Genomic DNA, 21,142 nt, shown 5'->3' on the forward strand with positions numbered 1-21,142 from the left:
AATTGACCAATCAGGTAGCACTATTCTGCAAGCGTCAAATCAGGATGCTGCATTAGTATCTCATGCAGGCTCACAGCTTCATTCTGACCATGGCGTTTGAAGTGAACAGATGTACTTTTTCCTCTGAGCCACCGAGCATTAAGATTTGATATTCAACCCAAGTGGGAAACTCTGTCAGCGTGACTAGTGCATGGGCAGAGATACAGGGGGCGTGGGCACGTGGGGGGCAGGGGGTGCCCCCCAGCGTCAAAGTTGGAGTCAACTGATCTCAACTTTGGTCGACTCAAAGTTGGAGTCGACTGTATATATGAATTGACATCATCATCATCGTGCCCCCTAGACTTCCAAGTCTAACTCCACCTATGGACTAGTGGTTAAGTATTTTTCCTCTGAAAACAACACCCATTAGTGTCAAAATGCATTAGGATTTTTTTTATTTTCATGTATTTGCCTTATTCGTTGGTGTCTTCTTGACATCACTTCTTAATAGCACTAAATGATTGACAAATTTGATTAATTTTTGGTATGCGTTTTGTAAGCAAGAGAGGTTACATTATAAGTGATATTTGAAAGCAAACAAAATATAAAAGCAACAGCGATATAAACAAAATTGGCAGCAAAAGAAAAACAGAGAAGCGACAAAAGATAAGCACATAAGCAAACGCATAATGCTTCACATATGTTAAGAAAATTGTTATATATCTGTGGATATATTATAATCACCACTAGAATTTACTAATCAAGTGCAAAACTGTGAAAATTCTTCTTACACTTTCACATTAAAACAAAAATGTGGATATTATCTACCTGAATTTTTTAAAGCCATTTTATCTTGTTCAACATGAAAGGTTGAACCCATATTTTCAACTCTGGTGGTCTATTACGCTGACATCGTTACATCCGCAGAGCATTGTGGGATAAATTTAGGTCACCATCGTTAAAGATTGATTTTTCTCACAGCGTTACGAGCGATCTTTATTATCGCCATTGCTACGCGAAACGCTAGCTAACAAGGACCGGAAATCACTCGTTAAGCTTGCAGTACGGAAATAAACATGGCCGCTTGACCGTACATTTTTTGATGAATGCAAGAGCAATGGAAACAAATTAGTAGAATTGAAACTATTTACTCATGACGTTCATTATAATGAATAATAATTCTCTGAATTACAGTACTTAATTTAGTAACATGTTTCAGAGAAAGCATTATAGTTTAAAATTTTACCTAATTACATATACTGATTAGAAAAATTATTCACAGTGATATATATATATATACCTCTGCAATGTTACCATTTAGGCCCCCGCGGAAATGGTAATGTTACTAGTCCTTATTCTAGTCATTTTTATAGATTTTAATGTTTTACCTTATTTTTGTTTCCTGGATCGAGCGGCGGGATCATGTGTTGCCGATCGGTCGCCTTATTTATTTCACGTTGCCAGATTTTGTATTATTTTGTGCAGTATTATTCTTCTCTCTCTCTGAGATATGTAAATTAGATACAAGTTCAGTGCCGTACCTTCAACTTTGTGATTGGTTCAATCAAGAGGCATTATGGGAATCCTCTCATATAAATATCAGATGCTTGCTACTTCAACACGATTCCTGCATCTTCAAAACAGTTACTAATTCTAAGGCGTCTCGCCCAGTAGAGGCGTACGCCAGGTTATCTCTCATTCAAAATAATGCAATAGTTGCAGAAGGGCATGCTTCTGGACCTCTCATCAGCGATGTTCTGTGATATTCAAGGGTTGTCACGATCTCATCGGACATGTGGAGTGATTGGTAGCCAGACCGGCTGCCTCTGGGTTTTTCTCGCCGTTCACCACCTGCTGTCTCCTACGCAGGTTGGCCTGTGGTATTGGCGGACGATTCAGGATGCAATAACGTGTGAAACTCGTCTCTGGGGTTTTCTCTGATCCTGGTGCATTGAAGGCCGGCAGTCAAAAGTGATATTCTGGAGTGGATAATGGGCGATCTGGATTAACACATGAATTTCCGGACAAAGCGGTGAGAGCGTTCCTTTACTGTGTTAAATAATGTTAAGAGAGAAAGCTAGCTGCGATAATTCTTTTGATAAAATTCTAAAAGTTAATTGAATAAATGTTTATTGTTTAACGAACGTATAATGTCATTCATTGTTGTCATCCATTCAATGATCACACTGGATAAATAATTAATAATGAATCCGGGAATGCAACAATATATTTCATTCATTTACGTTGCACCTAGTTATAAAAAAATACTCTGTGCTACGATAAATCTCTCTAAAATATTTTTTCTCACATCTTGCTCGGAAATGTCTTTATTCTAATGTTAAACTCATCTCAATATAAGGATATTATTTTACTGGTAAATCTATCGCGATATATTTTCAAGAGATATTGAAATCGCTACAATATTTCTCATTCAAAATCGACATCAATATATTTTTAAAGTCTCCTCCACAGATTTTTTTTTAAATTCTTAATTCGTTTAATAACATTGATATTTTGTAACACATAATTTTTATCACTGATAATGCTAATGTGTTGTTGGTATTGCTACTTTCTGCGCAGTACACAGAAGTGTAATGCAGTAAACACCCTTACACACACAGTATACTCTGCACACTAAGTACAGTACAAAAAAGTCTCAATAAATTTTAGTGATCAACAAATAAATTTTTTTAATCCTTGAGTGCATTTTCTGCTCGGAGTATCAACAATGATTTAAAAGAAATGTCAACAGTGTAAGTTTGGTGCCATTTTTTATGTTGTGTGAAACAAGCAAATAAAATTTCTAATTAATGATGTAAATAAAAGGTTACTTGTTCTTGATTTTATCTTAATATGAAGACGGTAAATAAATATGTAAAAATATGAGAATTCTATGAAATTTTTGCCAGTTGTTTTGAAAATTAATTCAGCATTATATTGTTTAAGCATAATAATTTAGAAAATTTCCCTGTGCGAGTTTCATGTGCGTGCATAGCCTACCTCTTTCTTAGCCATTTGACGAAAATAGAAAGGATCCGGATGAATTAAAAATAATATATATAGCTTACAAAAATTATTTTGTGTGCGTTTTCCCTAAACACAAAAATATAATAATAATACCAACGTACATGCTGCAGCATTTGTTGGTGGTGGTGATGATTACCAGCAGCAGAGAAAATTATCTGATTGGGTCCATCCCTTCGTTAACTAATGCCAGCCTCGGCCCAGGCAGTTTTCATAAAATTGATAATGACAAGCCGACGGGTGGTGAAAAAATGTTAACAATCATCGTTGAGACTTTATGTTAAGCGTGTGACATCACTAACGACTTTGTTGTATAACTACTGCAGCGTAATAGATCCCCTGAACTTTTATGCAATATTTGTTTCAAAATAGCAGCTTTTAGCAAATAAAAAATTATGTAAAAATTCATAAACCTATTAAAAGCGATTATTGCAACCATTTTTTCATAATTTGATGGAAGAGTGATCAATTAGTTGGAATCAAAATGCATATGCTAAATCATCATAATAGTCTTTCACCATAAGATTTTTGGAGAAAAATAAATATTTCATAAACTTATTCCTTTAGCCAAATATGAAATTCAACCATTTGCTAGCATTCATGATATTTCAATATCTTATGATGCAAATAAAGTTCCAGAGAACAGCCACACACAAATGTATTCTCTAGAAAGAGCAACAGACACACCACACAACACAGAAATTACACTCATAAAATAAAAATCCATAAAATAAAAAACCATTACCAGAAAGCTCGATTTATTTGTTTGCCACAGAATCATTTTCTAGTTAAACCTATATTTATTTTTCAGAAAAATTTCGAGTCATTTCATGTAAAATGAATGTGATTCAGCTAAGACAAAAATGCATTTAAAAAAGTCTTGACTTGAATGTTTTCAGTGTAGACGTTCTCTCAGTAAAAAACTCTTAACATCTAACTGAACGATCTGGACATTCTAAGCAATTATCTTTTCCATATACACTGAGACACACAAATGAACTGACCAGATCACATAGGAGGACACTAATGAACCTGACTGGGTTGGGTACAGTGTAAAATAAAAAGATCTTCTGTATCTCATCTTCCTTAAAATTCTTCATCCAATTGTGAAGCTGTTCAGCTTAGCTTACACCAGTTTTCGTGTGCTTTATAGTACTTCATAAAACTTATCTTAAAATTTTGGACCATATCTGTAATGAATTGAAGAATTTTCCATAGTGTTTCTATTTTCGATAGGAAATTGCGTTTTGTCTCACATAGATTTTGGCTAACCAATGTAGTTCTGGAATGAATTGTGGTGAGATTCGATTTGTATTGCGTCTCACAAATGGCAGCACATTTAAAGCCGACGCTATCTTAATGTCACACGAAAAATCGCGAGATTGGCGACTGGACCATCAAGCGAGTAACATGTTGTTCCTGTAGATTTTTGTTTTGTCTTATGTTTAGTATTGTAAATAAATTATTATTTTAAGAAATTAATTAATCATCCTGAATCCTTCACTTTCTACAAAATCAGGCAACTGGCAACCAAAGAATCATCTTTGTTAGCCGAAAAAAGTATGACTAATTCACTCTAACAGTTTACAATGTTTCAAACATTAAAGGTAGTAATTCTTCAGAATAAAATGGTCTGTCAATGTCTAATCGCATGGAGCTCTTTTAAATGATTTAGGGGAATACCATGGTACTCATGAACAACAGGTTTAAGATGTGTCTCTAGCTAAAAATCTTTGTAAAACATTTTATTCACACATTGCTCCCCTTCTCAGACAAAATAAAAACCTTTTGGTCCCATTGGCTAAGCCAACCATAAGATCCACGTTGTATCTGTAGCTTCAACTCTCCCCCCCCCCGTTCTTTCCATCTCTCCAAGGGGCAATATCACCCACTTTTGTAAATACTGGTCTACTCTCTAACTTCATAAACCATACAGCTCTCATTATCTATTATATGCTGCTGCATACCGTGAACTAGTTTGTCAGAACACAAGATGTTCTGCACATTGTTTTACTGCATCTAATTTTTAAAATAAATTTTAAAAAGTACCTCGGACAACTCAAAATTAGGTTAGTAAAAAATCGGATAATCAAAGTCCTTCGTAAGCAAAGAAATGGAGAGCTATCATTGATGAAAATTTTTGAAGAGGGTTTCAAACCCGATTTTTCTTTTTCCCATGTGAACGGGGCTTATATGTTATGTAGATGATACAGGTCCTCCAAATTGATATATTCATTTCTGCATAAATTTTCATTCATCAACCTAGTTATTCTGTTGGATAACTGAGAAGGGGATTTACTGTTTTTATGATGATTCACAACATTTATATAATATTCTGGTTTCAATTTTTGTAAATTTTTCATGCAATTTTTTCAAATTGGATTTGCCGTTTCCCAGTAATCATATGTATTAATGCTTGCCGTTTCCCAGTAATCATATGTATTAATGCTTGCCGTTTCCCAGTAATCATATGTATTAATGCTTAATTAATACATATGATTATAACGCTTTTGGAAGGTTAAAAACTCAAAATTTTCTTGGAGAGATTCTGTGCTCCCCTTAAACTTGAAATCAACCTGTGTGCTTCTCCCCCCCCCCCACCAAAAAAAGTAGGCCTTACTTACGCCCTTTCCCTTTCTGTGACATATACAGCACAGTGATGTGTATACACGTCTCGATAACAGATGTCCATGGTACCAAAAGTTTTGTCTGCTAACAGGGACTGTCCCTTAAAGGACATCAAAATACACTGAGGCAAGTCGAAATAATTTTTTTTTAAATGTCAGTTATTGGGAGATGTTTACTAAAGGGTAGTGTCTGTTAAGGGAAGAATATACTATAGTTCTTTTCATTTAAAAAATGGTCGTCTATCCATGGGGTGGAAGCCCAAAAGACTATTAACCTGGTCTAAAGCAGGAATCTTTAACCTTTGAAGCAATGCCTGAGCCAAAAATGAAACCCAATGGCCAACAAATCATAATGTGGTATCTCTATTCACACAGTTTCATCTTAATGGTGGGTCCAACAGGGCCACAGTGCTTCAAGTCAAATCGGGAACCCTACATTATTGGAGAATTTCATTTATTCTGACATCAATTTTTTATTAAATACAAATTTTCATTCATAAAATATTCAAAAATATTTTTTCATCAATTCTTAAATTATTTCCTAATCAAATATGAATTTTCATATAAATTCTTCCACTGAATACATACTTTTAATTAGTTCTGAGAAATTATTTTTTCATTAAATACGAATTTTTATAAATCTTGATTTCTCCCACCAAAAAATTGAATTGCCCCACGTTAGGAAACAAGGCATTAGAGCTACATTGTAGCTCTTAAATTAGCAATTATTGAAAAATTGATCATTTAATGGAAATATAAGTGGAAAAATAAAGTATTTTTAATTCCTCAATCATGTGGACGAAATTGGAATGAGCAACATGAACCATCAGTTTCTTGCAGAATATAATATGGAAATTTACACAGTTTACAGTGTTAATTAGTTTTGGCAGTTTAAACACTAATATTCCAGGAACAAAAAAGATACGTGCATGAAATAAACAATGCAACAATGACATAATATGCACACAAAAGCACTAAGCAACTTACCAAACAAACAAGCAACGCTAATATAAACATTGCTGCTGTCACACAAAAAAGCTTAAGGAATAAGAAGACATCAAAAGCACCGTTTGGGAAGATGTACAAACGGGATCTACAAAACAGAAAAATAATCAGTTGGCTTCATTAGCTTTTTTAAAAACTGAAACAAACATATGTGACATTGATCTTATTTAAAAAACTATTTCCCAAGAAAAAGGGAAATTAAATCAAGACACATCATTGTGAAAACATTGTGCTTTTATGTGTTGCACAGCACTAAAAGGGTTTTAGTAAATCATCGTCCAATTAATTTAAAAAAGGCATTTGACAATTTTTAGACTGAACTCTAATTGACTTTTACTTCAAAGAATACTAAAGGAGAGAGAGAGATATGTTTGATCATTGATCATTTTTGTCGCACCACAGTCATTTTCTGCACACGAGGGCTAATTAGACCGGGACCTACAATTTATTGCCGATTCTGAACGGCAGGCTTGTTTTGTATACTCGTCGAGAGGTTGGTGCGCTAACCCCTCGACGGGGGACTCCCTGCGGTAGCAATTTTTGCTGCGGTCAAGTCGCCGTATTTTTGTTGTACCCCTGTGTCAGGAAAGTTTTCTGACAAGGACAAACCGGGTATCGAACTCGTGACACCTCTAAACATCCTTTGGTACTTTAGGCGAGTATCTTATCGACCGGGCTACCGCGCCAGAGAGAGAGATGTGTACAAAAACAATCTTATTTATAATGGACAAATTGAAGTGCAAAATCATTACTCAAACAGGTTTTGCCAACATAACAAATTATGTAACCCAATGTTTGTGTGGAGCTTTCAGCACACTGTAATGATATTTATTCAACCATGTAACACTGAAATTTCATATTTCTATCATAGCTGGCATTTCTGTAATGACTACCTGTTCTACTTTGCAGCTATTATTAGAACACATGCAGAAAGCAGTAATAAAAGTTTATAAGATCAGGTAAAATTGTGTGAGAAAAACAGAACTTTATAAAACAGTGATTAAAGGAGTTTGCTGCTAAAAGGAGGCAGTTCCATTTCATGAGTTTGTTGAAAACCAAAAAGGAACATTGAAAATTTAAATTTTCGAGTTGCATCAAAACTTTTTCAAGTTATTATTTTAAGTTATTTCAGGTTAAAACTTTGAGCTACCTTCTTCACATTAATTGAAAATAATTTTGTTTTTATGTAAACTAACTTTACCTCAAATCAGTGAAAAAAACAGAATTCTTCCTGCAAACCCTTTTGCTTTAAGCAATTTCACTTATTAAAATTCCATGCACGTGCATGAAATAACCAATGTTCTGATTGTGTGTGTGGTGCCATGTATAGTGAAAATGCTGCACAGGAAAAATCACGAAATACAACATTAGTGCACAGGACATTGTCATACTGCACACAGAAGAAAACAAGTCTGTGCATTAAAAAATAAAAAAATTATCAAGTCTTATTGGACATGACAATATGAAATTTAAGAATAATGTCAACGCTATTATGAAAAGGCCTACAAATTCATAAAGGATAACACTTCAGAATGATTGTACAGCATCTAATGTGGGTAAAACTGTGTCAAGTGATTTAAAAAATATATTGCATAAGTGGATTTCTTCAAAAAGGGAGAGACTACAAGTGGTTAACACTACACTAACACACAATATCACAACAAATAATGAAAATTTTGAAAAGGGGATGCATAAAAATTTAATTCACTCATCTAACTGGTTAACATTCTAACATCCACTTTTAACTGATAAGGGCACAGGTTTTTCCAATTCAGGGAGGCAGGCTATTTATACTAGATTGACTTTACAATTCAAACTGCTTTTGATAAATTTCAAAAGACCACATTTACAAAAACATACAGAATTATCCAGATTCATTTTGCATCATGATGATGTGAACTCAATGCAGCCAACAAAAAAGTGGTAGTTATTGACCACTGGGTATCACTAGATGCATTGGGAGATGTTATCTCAACCCTATATTATTGACTCAAAGCAATTTTCATTTTTTAGGCTCTCTTGAAGAGAATATTAGAGGGCAAAAGCTTGACAAAGATGAAAAAGTGATCAGGACCATTTAACAGCATCATGAACCCAAGGGTACAGTGATGTTGTGGAGTCTTCTACCTGAATGAAAGTACCAATTTACATATTTACTCTAGAAAATGAAAATGATAGAACCAGATCTTTGATTATCATGAGGCCCCTATGTATTTGAGGGCCCCCATTCAGGTGGGCTAGTGTATTATGTTGGATATGAAAGTGATTGCGATAGTTCCCTAATGGTTCATGGACAAGCTTACACTATTAAACACTACAAGAATACAGAAACTTATAGCTAAGTGGAACAAACGTACAACACTCTGAGGAATCATACTGGCAATTAATACATGCATTTTCAATTTCGCTCTTACAGGTGTCTATAAATAGAGTCTGGATACAAATACAGCATAAATTCACAAAAAGATAATGCACAGAATGAAAATTTAACCTTGTAAGTAAGTGTTCTGTGTTTCATGCATTAGCATGAAAAAGTTTATCAAAAAATTTGAAACAGGCTTTCTTACTCAGGATCTACACTGAAAGAGAACTTCTTCAAGATGTTTTCTGCAGAAGATTCATCTATCACCACAACAGTTATATTTGGATAAGAAACTATGACGAAATAAAAAATATTAAAACATATCAAAGCAATGGTTAAACATTTCATAACATTAGTATTTATTAGCTGATTTAAAAAAAAAGTTTAAAGAAGCTTTTAGTCAGAAATCATTCTTTTCAACTACCCAATAAAAAATATAACTTCTTTACATATATAATGACAATTTTTATTTAAATACTGTAATATTTAAAAAAAAGGAAACAGAATGATCGTCTTACAAGGTCTCTTCACATTCTCCAAAAGTCATTCTTCTACTTTTCTGAGGCTTAGTTCACCCTGGGCTATTGTCAAAGAGTATACCATATGGTTTTGGAGGCCATACCTACAGACAGTGCCACCTTAATGCATGGGGCTCACCCAGGCACGGCCAAGGGGGTCTCACAAAAATGAGATCCGGAAATTGTCAAGAGTAAATAAACATGTACATTTGCCAAGTAGGGCCTTTGGAAAATCACTTGGATAGATTTAAATATATCAGCGTTTTTAATGCATAATTTCAATGTTTTAATGCATAATTTGGCATTTTTAGTGCATATAATTACATGCTCTACTTATAAATATGCCCCTGAGAAATTTTTAAAAAATTGGTGCATGGAACAATGAATTGGTGCTGCAATATTGATGTCATGTAACACATTACATAATGGTTGTAATACATTGCAACCCTTATACTAGAAGTATATTTTGTGTTTGCTCACTATCAATGTTGTTTTAAAAGTCTGAAATCTTTTTGTTCTCCTCTCTTGTGTGAATCCTACATTCAGCTAGCCAGAAAGATGAAACTGACAATTTTGTAACATGTTTTCTAACAAATAGAAATGCCTGAATAAAAATTTCTAAACAGAATGAAACATCATAAACTTAGTAATCATGCTCTATTATGAAATTCTTTTGAATCATTAAGTTTTCATGTAGCTTGGTAATGAAATCAGTCATGAACCTGGCTCTTCATATTACTGCCAATTTGTGAAATGGCAGAGAGGTTTGGCCAAAGTCTGATTTTCAGAAATGATTGAGACTTAAGCCTGCCAATTCATGAAGTGGCCAGATATCCCTGGCCAAAGTTTGATTTGCTCATGTAAAACGGTCTGATAGACGTCAAATCCAATTGTTCCATTGCTCATGTATGATAAGTGGCTATATATAGTAGTTGTATTAGATTAACTCCACGTGATAAAAGAAAAAGAAAAGTTAGAGGGAAAAACTATTCATATAATAATATAGACCTTTTGTTTTTTCTGTCAAATTTTGAAAAAAAATGATTAAACATCCTGACTGTGGTTTGATAGATTCCCATAGCTAACATGGACATGATTATTGTGAAAAAATATGCCAACTTGGCAATGACCCTGAGTCATGTCTTCTATTATCAGACTTTGGCCAGGAATCTCCGATCACTTCGTGAACTGGTTGGCCAAAGCCTGAAATTCGGACATTGGCAGGTCAATATTCTATTAAAGTGGCCATTTTGCAAACTGGCGAATTTCAGGCTTTGGCAGTAACATATACACATATTTAGTGCTGTAACTAGCCATTCCTGTACCCTGTGCAAAAATTTGTATTTAGGCTCCTTCTGTCCCATTCTTGGGCACAGAATGGGCCATTCTGGGGGGCCCCTCCTTCCAGGTGGGTCCTGTGCAGGTGCACCTGTTGCACCTGCCTAGTTACAGCACTGCATGTATTGACTTTGAAACTGTTAATAAATGAAGCTGGACTCACCAAAGGGATTCATAATTATTGAAGGCATTATAAACTTGGTTGCTCCATTATTACAAATCACTGCAGCAGAGTATCCTGCAATATATGCTTTGAATACCTAAAAACAAATATTGAAATTTTGAATCAACAAAATTCTTATATATAATTATTCTACCAAATATCTCCAACCATTTCACAAAGTAAAAACCAGTTTCAAACAATCTACTTTCATAATACAATCATGAAAACTTTTCCAAAAAGATTCACTTGATTCACTTCTAGAAAAAAGTGTGTTTCAAATTGTTTGAGAGGACTATCTCTGCAACTATTAACTTGAGAAGTATACTTCCAGTTACAAAAACTTTTCAAATGAAATACAGTTTCTTAAAATGTCATTATTTTTTTAAGGGATCGTATACATAAAAAAAAAAAAAATTACAATCCTTGTGGACCAAAACTTTCAATTAGTGAATATAGAACCAACTTTGAAAAGTTATTTGCAAAAAATTCCATAATTTGACATCTGATATTCATTGAGATATTAAAAATGAAAATACGTATACATAAAAAAAAAAAAATACAATCCTTGTGGACCAAAACTTTCAATTAGTGAATATAGAACCAACTTTGAAAAGTTATTTGCAAAAAATTCCATAATTTGACATCTGATATTCATTGAGTTATTAAAAATGAAAAATTACAATGTTATGCATTGGCTTGAGAATTTCTATTTTTAGAGACTACACAAATGAAATTATCTCAATTAAAAATTGTTTTGTTTAGATTATTTTATTGTGTATTTAAAAGATAAATGCTTTTCATTGCTTACTGCTTCAGATATTTTTCATCCCTGTCAGACAAAACTATAATAAAACAGTCAAACCTCTCTTTCTCGAAACTCAATTTCTCAAAAAACTCAGTATCTCGAAGAATAAAAAAGCCCTGCACATTTAATGTACTAAATCAATGCATTTTCACCTCTCTGTCTCAAAGTATTTTTCACAAAACTCTCTATCTCAAAAGCCAAGCTAAGATGATAGTAGAAAGAAAGCACTTGTTCTCAACCTGATCTAAGAAAACTTACCTTCTCAATTATGTTGCATCCTCCTTCCTTGATGAGAGCAAACCAATTCAAAGAGTAATTAAAGTTATGAAAAGGAGGTACACTAATATTGTTGCAAGCATCTATAGGATCAGCCGCAACAATAGCTCCCTAAAAAAACAAAATTTTTAAACCATTTCAAAAATCAAAGTGTATAAACATAAAGTGTTTACACAAATATATATTTGTTATATGTATATAGGGTACAAATATAAACAACTTTTTATGAGCTTTGACTTTAATCCCACTATAAAATAACAATTTAAGCTAAATTTTCAGATACCACTTACTCTGTAATTGATCATCTGTAGTCCGTTTCAGGTTAACTTTGCAGTGAAGGGGAAGCTACGAGGGAACCGCATAACTCGTTGCTATGGGAACGAAAGCCTCTTAACCAATGTATCGATGCGCACCTCGGTAAGGTATGGCCGATTCTCACCAATCTCACTGAGAAAATCTTTTTTACGTGTAATGTGATTGCACAGTTAAATTAGTAATAATTATAGAGAATTAAAACAAAACCATTGCAGATACTTTCAGAAATTAAAGTGAGATTTTTGAAATCATTTGTTTTGTTTTTTGATTAGAAAGGGTTTTAAAATTTAGAAAAAATAATTATCTTCTATCAGCGTGTTACTTACTCTTCATTGATGTGCCATAAGTAACACTAAAAATTTCAAAAGACAGTCATATTTTTCTGCAATATTTCCCTTCCCTCAGCTGAAATTTATTTACAAAAGAAAAATCCAAACAATATTATGAAAGCAACGTATAATTTTAAAATACTGTATATTAACCATGGCTCTCAAAAACTTGGGGATTTTTAATTTTTTATTCAATTTATATGGAAAAAATTAATGTTAAATAAAATTAAGAAGAAGCAGATTAACTCTGTTTTCATGTGTAAATGCAGGAATAGCATCAAATAATAATAATGATGCAGAAAAGTTTAGAATTTTTTCTACTCACTTTTCTTGCCGAAATTTCCGTCGCTCGACACCCCCCCCCCCTTCCCCGAACAGTATACGTCGATGCCACTTGTTTTCACGACAGTTTTAGTCTTTTGTTATGGTTGATGTGCTGCTCATGGTTATTGCGGATGATTCTTATCGAGTTTTGTTTACAGCGAGTATTCAAAAACCAAAAATATAGTATTCAGGAATGGAAGAGCCGAGAACTTAAGCGTGGCTATCTCTGGTGAAAATAAAGACACAACTGTCACATAAAAGATGAAAGCCCAAACCACTGTAGACCCCCCCCCCCCATTTATTTTATCTGAAGAGACACTAAAGGCAAGGGGCATCAGGAGAAACAGGTGGGTGGAAGATGGCGTCCATTCGTGTGAGTGGAAGTCGCAACTCTGTCAACACTCTCTGTGATCGGAAACTAAAACTATCCCATAAACATGGCAAAAAATAAATAATTTAAAAAAAGGAGGACCTAAAACCAAAACTTCTGCACCCATAGAGGGCCTCTCACAATAGTATCGGTACTCTTGTGGAAGAGAAACACTTCTTGTAATGTATGAGTGAATATCTGAACTCACTGAACCCTATTTTTGGGGGGAAATAAAACTGATTGAATATTCGTTTTAATGTAAGCCTATAACTGCATGTAAAACTGAATGAAAAATTGTATCGTTATGGAAAATTCAACCAAATAGCGAAAAAAAATAAATACAATATACAATTGCGTAACGGAAAAAACACGACAGTGATATATATTGGTGGGGAAAATTTCTAGGATATCGTGCCAGAATGTCGTTGCCATTGCTACGGATTTTTGATAATGGTAACCAATATTTTTTATAATTTAAAATTTTTAAACAAGTAAACATCGGTTCGAAACGATTTTTTTCAGTATTTTTCTCAAAATCGTAGAAAAAATTGAAATATTCTGTATAAATGTTCATCTTAAACCTCCGATATATGAGAACTATATTTTGCGGCGAAGGAACACTCTCTACCTTTCTCTTCACTGCAAAGTTAACCTGAAACAGACCATAGACACATGGGAGCTGTTTTAACAGCAATGCGTGCTTCCTGAGAAAGTGATGTTCTCAGGGTCCTTATCCAGTTGGATGTACCAGCTTAAACATTCCCATTCATGCTCTCAAAAAAATCTTAAGATCAAATGTCGTTAAGACAAGGCTCTAGACCAGTGGTTCTCAACCTGACCTGAGATATTCTAGGGGGCCACGGGTGAAAATCAGAAGGGTGATCCACGACAGGTGGTGAAGGGAGTCATAGAGAGCTGTGAAGAGAAAAGCCCTATAAGTGAAACATGGTTGAAAGATATTACTACTTTCAGAATCCATCAGATCCGTCCATAGAACCAGGAGCATCTTAACCCTTGGATCTATGTGAGCATGACCCGGGTCTTCATGTCTATAATGGAGGGAGGGGACTGCACTATATGGGATCTGGTTCTATGATTTTCATATGTAAGCTGTTATTTCCAGCTAAGTATGGAGGGCCGCCAGAGCAACGGTTGATATCTTGGGAAGGTGGATTTATCGTGCAGGATCGTTGGGTCATCCCTTATTTTACACAGACCGTTTTTTACCATATAGTTTGACTCCTGGGAAAGATGAGATTGATCTGATTTATTAAAATTTCATTCATAATAAAAAAATAGAAAGTATCTCACTCTTGGATGAGTGTAGAGAGGGGGGCCCCTGGATAGGACAGGAGGCCAAAAGAGAAAATGTTATCCCTAGGGGGGCCATGAGCTGAAAAAGGTTAAGAAACACTGCTCTAGACCAGTGATTCCCAACATGGGCATTAACGCCCCCAAGGGGGCGATGGAAAGTTCCAGGAGGGCGGTAGAAGCTATGGGTATAACATAAGATCCTATGGGTTAGATTGCGTTGGGGGGAAAAAAATTTTGAAGAAGGGGTGATGGGACAAAAAAACGTTGGGAAACTATGCTCTAGACCAGCGGTTCTTAACCGGGGGCCCTAGGATATTCCAGGGGGGCCACGGATAAAAATCTTGCAAAAGGGGAGCCAGGGCTACTGATACGGGGGCCACGAAGAAATTTGTGACATTAAATTTTTTTAGTCAGAGTGACTAAAAAAATTTAATTTCAAACAAAATGCATAGAATATCTTTTTTGTAATTTTTCCCCATTCAAGTAACATTAACATGAGGAAGAAGGAAATAAAAAAAAGTGGTTCATGTAATCTCAGTGGTTTTACGACTTGGGGGGTGACAGTAAGCCCTGACACAAACTATAGAAGAGGTTTAAGCAAAATGGAATAACTGTAAAGACAGAAAATTGTGTGTGTTCAGACTTTTCATTCAAAGAGGGCTGCCATAAAGAAAACACAAAGATTTGTTGACCATTCATTGACATTCTTTTGAGTGCTGGTAGTAAATGTAATCCAAGAAGTAGATGGGTGAAAAATTAAAGCTTGTAAAAAACCCATCGTTTTCATGCAATTACAGACGGATAGCCATCTAGTTTAGCAGAAAGCTATCTTCAACCAGCGCTGAGTGATGGAGAATATATTTATAAAAATCGAATAGAGAATGATTGCTCTGGGGTATTTTTTTATGAATTTTGAAAGGGGGTGAAAATCCATTGCCTCTGCTGAAAAGAAATAAAGTCGAATTCAGTTATAACGAACTCCAAGAGATCAAATCATACATGGGGAAAAATACCCGTGAAATTTAAAATTTTTTGAAACTACATTGCTGTGATAATGTATTGGGACAGGGGCGGCTTAAGCGAGGGTGCAAGGGGTGCAGCGCACCCGGGCGGCAGCGTAGACTTTACTTAAGACAACAAAATTTAACACAGTAAAAATTCACGACATCACGCTTTTGAGTCCTACTATACCTCGACAATGGAAACGTTGAGAAAATAGACAAGGCCTCTGATCGTAATACCAGAAACAAGAATGGAAGCTATCTGGGCGGCTCGAGACAAAATCTGTACCCGTGTGGGACTTATTTTATGCACCTCCTACCTATTGCTCCCTCCTTAGCCCCTACCTCCTGCGTCAGGGAATCTTTCGTAGGGCTCATGCCCGATTTTCCACGGGGCTCCTTCTACAGTTTATTTATAGAGTGGAAAAAGGAAAGTTATAAGGATTTTGTCCCGGGCCTCAAGCTGGAGCCCTGTCAGCTCTACCCTTAGAAGGTCATGCCCTCCCTCACAATTTATCCAAACAATTCCTAACAAAACATTTTTTCGGCCCTTCATTTCCGGTTTTGCGCCCCTCCAGAGCCGACAGTTTGGTTTTTTTTTGGCAAATTGAATTTTTTTTACCCATTCACCCCGGATGGCCGCAATGGGTCGCGTGGCCAAGCGCCACCCCTGTACTCTATTACAACGGCCATTTTGGTTCCCTCACCCATGGCCCCCACAAGAGCCCGGGATAATTCTCATAATTTTTTGGCTTTTTCAGGCTATAAATTAACTATAGAAGGGGCCATGAGAAATCTGACTGGGAGGGGGCCTGCGAAAGTTCCCAGCCTAGGGGCCCATACCCTCACTCAGAATTTGATCCACAATAGTCAAATGAAGGGAAAGGAAAAATTTGGTTTTTCACTTGTCCGGCCCCTGGAATACCTTTGAAAAAATTTTCTTAATAAAAATTACCCTGTTAAATATCATCTTCACATGATAAGTGATGATGGCTCACAAAAATAAGTGCTCTTTCAAGGATTAAGTTATCTGGCATTTATTAAGAATGGTAAAATAATTCTAGAACAAAAAATTTTCTGCTTCGAAAGCGGGACATATGGTCACGCACATTTTGCACGGTAAAAAATTATGTGCAGCTTTCTTCTGAAAAAAAATCAGGTGCCCTTCACCGAATCCCTATCAGCCTCCTGGCAGGGTTGCCAGTAGGGGCAGCACATGAGGCTTCGCACCCGGGCGGCAGGTAAGCTCGAACCGCCCCTGCTTTGGGACTTCCTCCAAGATTGACACCACATCTTTAAAGTTTTTTTAATCGATACTGTAATGCTTCCTTTTAACTGCCCTACAACTGGCCTGCAGAATCCTAAATAATTTCAATGCAATTTTCCTATCCTGCAAGAACAATGTTGTGGACATTAGAAAAAAATACTAAAAAGGCGTATGACTACATTTAAAGCAATTTAAATCTGTTTATTAGAGACTCACTGCATCTGCTGATTTCTAAAAAAAGTGCAATAAATTCTCATGTAAGTCTTCACTTTGAAATGTCCATAACCCTCTCAATGCGTCTCTTTGCATCTGTCAACCTAAAATTTATGGTTTTTAGTGTTAACAATATGCATGGATTTACATCCATATTTTTATGGGCATCTTTTTATCAGCCACCTCATTGGGCATTTTGCCTGTTGTAGCGTTGTATTTGTATTTGCAAAACCAATTCAGCGACGCGTTTTCACAATGTGCAAAAACTGCGTGGATTTGATAGTTGGAAATGATGTCTAAATGCCAAAGATCTGGAGTTCGAATCAAAATGAAAATGTCAAATAATTGAAATTGTGCTTCGTATAAATGAAATATTTTAATATTGAAAGAGCTATACATATAGAGATTAATCGTGCCCGTAGTCAAACGTCTCATAAATGTGAAATTTTGTCATAAAACTGAGAGTGAGGCACGAATCCCCTTGAGCACAAGTGGAATTTCGAAGCATTTACGCACAACCGAGCCCGTCTTGGCCATTTTTCTTTCCCCCCCCCCCCACCCTTTCTTCCTTTCGTTTCCTTCCTAAATTTATAAAAGTAAAAAGGACTGTTTTCAGATCAATTTGCCGAAGTTCGATTACTTTACTGCAAAGATTTTTACTGTCCGATTTTTTTGGGGGGAAATACTTAAACCCAAAGCGTATTAAAGACCCTTTATTAATACGCTTTGGTCAAACTCCATTAGACCGGAACTCCAAGAGACCCGAGAAATCACTTCGTAATAACAAAATTTCGTTACAAAGGAATTCCAGATTTTTATATTGTTCCTATGTAAACCTATCTGAGGGATTAGCAAAGTTTTCTTTAAAACAATATTTTTCCCGTTGTAATGGTATTTATTACAATGAGACTTGACTGTATTTCGTCTCAAGCTATTTTTTTACATGTATTTGGAGGCTGCATGGGTAACAGGGCGTATGGCACTTTACTGGTGAGCCATTAATCTTAGAGACATACCCAACTGGAAAAAGTATCCAAATCACATGTCCAACTCAGATATGTCATTCATGTTGTAAGGGGTTGTATAGCTCTAAAATAAAAAAAAACAACTCTTTATACCGTACCCGTGTGCCAAAGAACCCAATTAAGAAGTTGTTGCTCTGTCTTTCCCGATGCCAACTAAAATAATTTCACATTTCTAAGTGCAATATTCACCGAGATATGCGAATTCAAAAAGTTGAAATTTGGGAAAAAACAGCATTCAATGCGGTTAAAATGGTTTCCCTCATTTAATGCTGTTTTTTCCCAACTTTCTTGGAATATCTCAGTGAAAATTTGAACTTATACACATTGAATTTTTTTGTCGGAGACCAGGAAACAACTTTCCAATTGGGTTTTGGGGCACAGGGTGTCCGCATAAAAAGTTAACATTTTTATTTTAATAACTCTGTAACCCCTGGCAACATGAATCAAATATCTGAGTACTACACATTATTCGGGTACTTTTTCCTACTGGAAGTATGCCTCTAGGACCAATGGTTCGCCAGTAAAATGCCATATACCTACGTTACCTATATCCCGTTACCTATGCGCCCTGTATATGAAATATAGTATGGACTCTTATGTGAAATATTGTGTTGTGTTTAAGCCAACACGCACGTTGCTTCATTTGCCTGCGAGAGAGCGGTCACATTATGAACCAAAAAGGTAGGTTGTCATCCAATGAAACATCAGATTTTCACCGTATCGAAATTGAAGTCAACAAACTGATAATTTTCGTATTTGAAAATCTGATTATTTATATTTTCCGATGGGCTTGAAATCCTGATAATGAATCATTATTATGTTCACACAAACAGTTTTGTCACTGCGTACATGATTTCTCTGGAATGAATGGTTCAAACAAATATTTAAAAAAATTTTCACACGCATTTTAGTTTTTTTTTTTAATTCATAGTAGGGCTACAACATGAACCTATATCCTTGATACATGTGTTATTGTTGAAAACGATGTGGAAGGTTGAACTTTTCAATTGTGATTCATTTGTGTGGCTACTCCCTCATTACTACTTTTATCCGCATGAAGAGAATAAAATTAATAAAACTGCTTGCTACCACTTTTTTCGATTTTTATCATTATAAGAATGCATATTTTGGAAGCTACAACTGACATTTCTCAATGAAACCATAATCTTTTACACAAAAAAAAAACTAATTTGGAAATAATAAAAATTTCATCCAGTACAGTAACTTGATGACATTGTGCCGTCTTCAAGCACAGAGTTTATATTGATTACAAATATATTTTTTTTAATTGAACTGACACAACACATAAAACATACAAATCAAACTGAGAAAAACACAAAACAATAAACTTCACAAAAAGTAACATTACGATAATACAGACCCTTTGTGACCCCAAGGGATTTATTCTATTTATACTGTATTCTATTGTGTTTCTTTTGCTTTTTCGTTAGTTTCATAAATTAAAAATTAATCAAATTAAATTCAAAAATATTTATACTTCAGACAATTTTTGAATAACTACCTTCTAATGGGAAAATTTGGGGGGGGGGAGAAAGGAAGGGGGAGTAGGAAATTATTCATGTTCGCAAGGGGGCCACAGGAATGAGAAATGGTTGAAAGGGGGCCATGGACAAAAAAAGGTTGAGAACCACTGCTCTAGACCATGCTCGAGTCCCACGTGTATGACCATGGGGTACATCCCAATTCCCATTCATGCTCTCAAAAAAATCTTAAGATCAAATATCATTACCACAAGGCTCTAGACCATGCCTGAGTCCCACATGTGCGACCATGGGGTACAACGTCTATAGATTTTATATATATGCTCTAATGCTAAAAGTATCCAGATAACTGGGTGAGAGTGTGTTGCAGTAAAGTAAGTCTGATATAAATAAATATGGCTCATAACCAGAATCTCACTATTGCAAGTGACAGTCAAAAAGCTGATATTAAAGACACAAAAAATATTTGTTTATAATGAATTACAAAATTTTGGAGATTTACAAAAGTGAATATTCCATTATAACATCAACAAAATTCTCGAGAACACCAGTTTTTCTTTCTCTTCAAGAGAATTGAACTTAAAAGATAGGTTATTACCACTTATCACATGAATCTTACAAACATTATTTTAGGGTACTTCGAACAAAGGATGTCAACACAGGAAAGTCCCTTTTTTTCACCTTGCACTCTTCTTATTCTTGGGCAATCCAAATATACATATACAGTGAGGCATATTTGGTAAAATAAAATAGGTAGTATCTGGTTGATAGGATGTTTAAGTTATTACAGTAGAACCTGCATTATTTGAGGTAATGATAGGGAAGAGGATCATGGATAACCAAAAACATTAGTTAAACAGCTGGGAATAAGAAATAAGTTGTAACATAATAGCAATCAAAGACATTAAAATAAAATATATGCAGTATTTATGCCTTATTCCCCAGTTTTAAATTACCAGATTATTTTTTATTTACTGTATATCCTCATGTTAAATAATTACAATTTAAAAAGGGAAAAGTAGAAAACATGCAAAATTTTTTATTTAAGTTTTTCATTTCAAGTTAAAACCTATATAGAGAGATCTAGGTATTTAATACAAGAGACTTTTTTTCTAAATTTATGTGGTTACACTTTTGCTGATTTATAAGTATGATTTAAACAAGATGTAAAAATTTCTCCTCATTCTAATAGAACAGAGTTTGACAGTAAAGTGTTTTTTGGTTAACAGTGTCAAAAGCTTTTCAAATACCTAGGAATATTGTAATTGTTTTGTTATTATACTATTATGGATAAAATTTATGAATGAAACATTTTTTGCATTAAAACATTTTATTTGTAAGAAAAGGGACAAAGAGCGCCTGACTACCAATCCCCAGCGGATGTG

General features: G+C 34.9%; 1 protein-coding gene across 1 annotated transcript in view; it reads right to left on the reverse strand.

Annotated features, from left to right (window-relative positions):
* LOC149073459 (E3 ubiquitin-protein ligase RNF13-like) overlaps positions 1-21,142 on the reverse strand; it is a 55,608-nt gene that overhangs the window by 16,104 nt on the left and 18,362 nt on the right. Inside the window, exons 4-6 of the mRNA XM_089246153.1 lie at positions 12,080-12,208; positions 11,017-11,113; positions 9,203-9,290 (exon numbers count right to left, since the gene is read on the reverse strand). Coding sequence (XP_089102279.1) covers positions 9,203-9,290; positions 11,017-11,113; positions 12,080-12,208 — 314 coding nt within the window. The remainder of the gene's footprint in view (positions 1-9,202; positions 9,291-11,016; positions 11,114-12,079; positions 12,209-21,142) is intronic.

This window comes from Pholcus phalangioides, unplaced genomic scaffold (assembly GCF_987345545.1).
Source record: "Pholcus phalangioides strain wild (caught in Gottingen) unplaced genomic scaffold, Ppha-v1.0 ptg000017l_1, whole genome shotgun sequence".
Taxonomy (NCBI): domain Eukaryota; kingdom Metazoa; phylum Arthropoda; class Arachnida; order Araneae; family Pholcidae; genus Pholcus; species Pholcus phalangioides.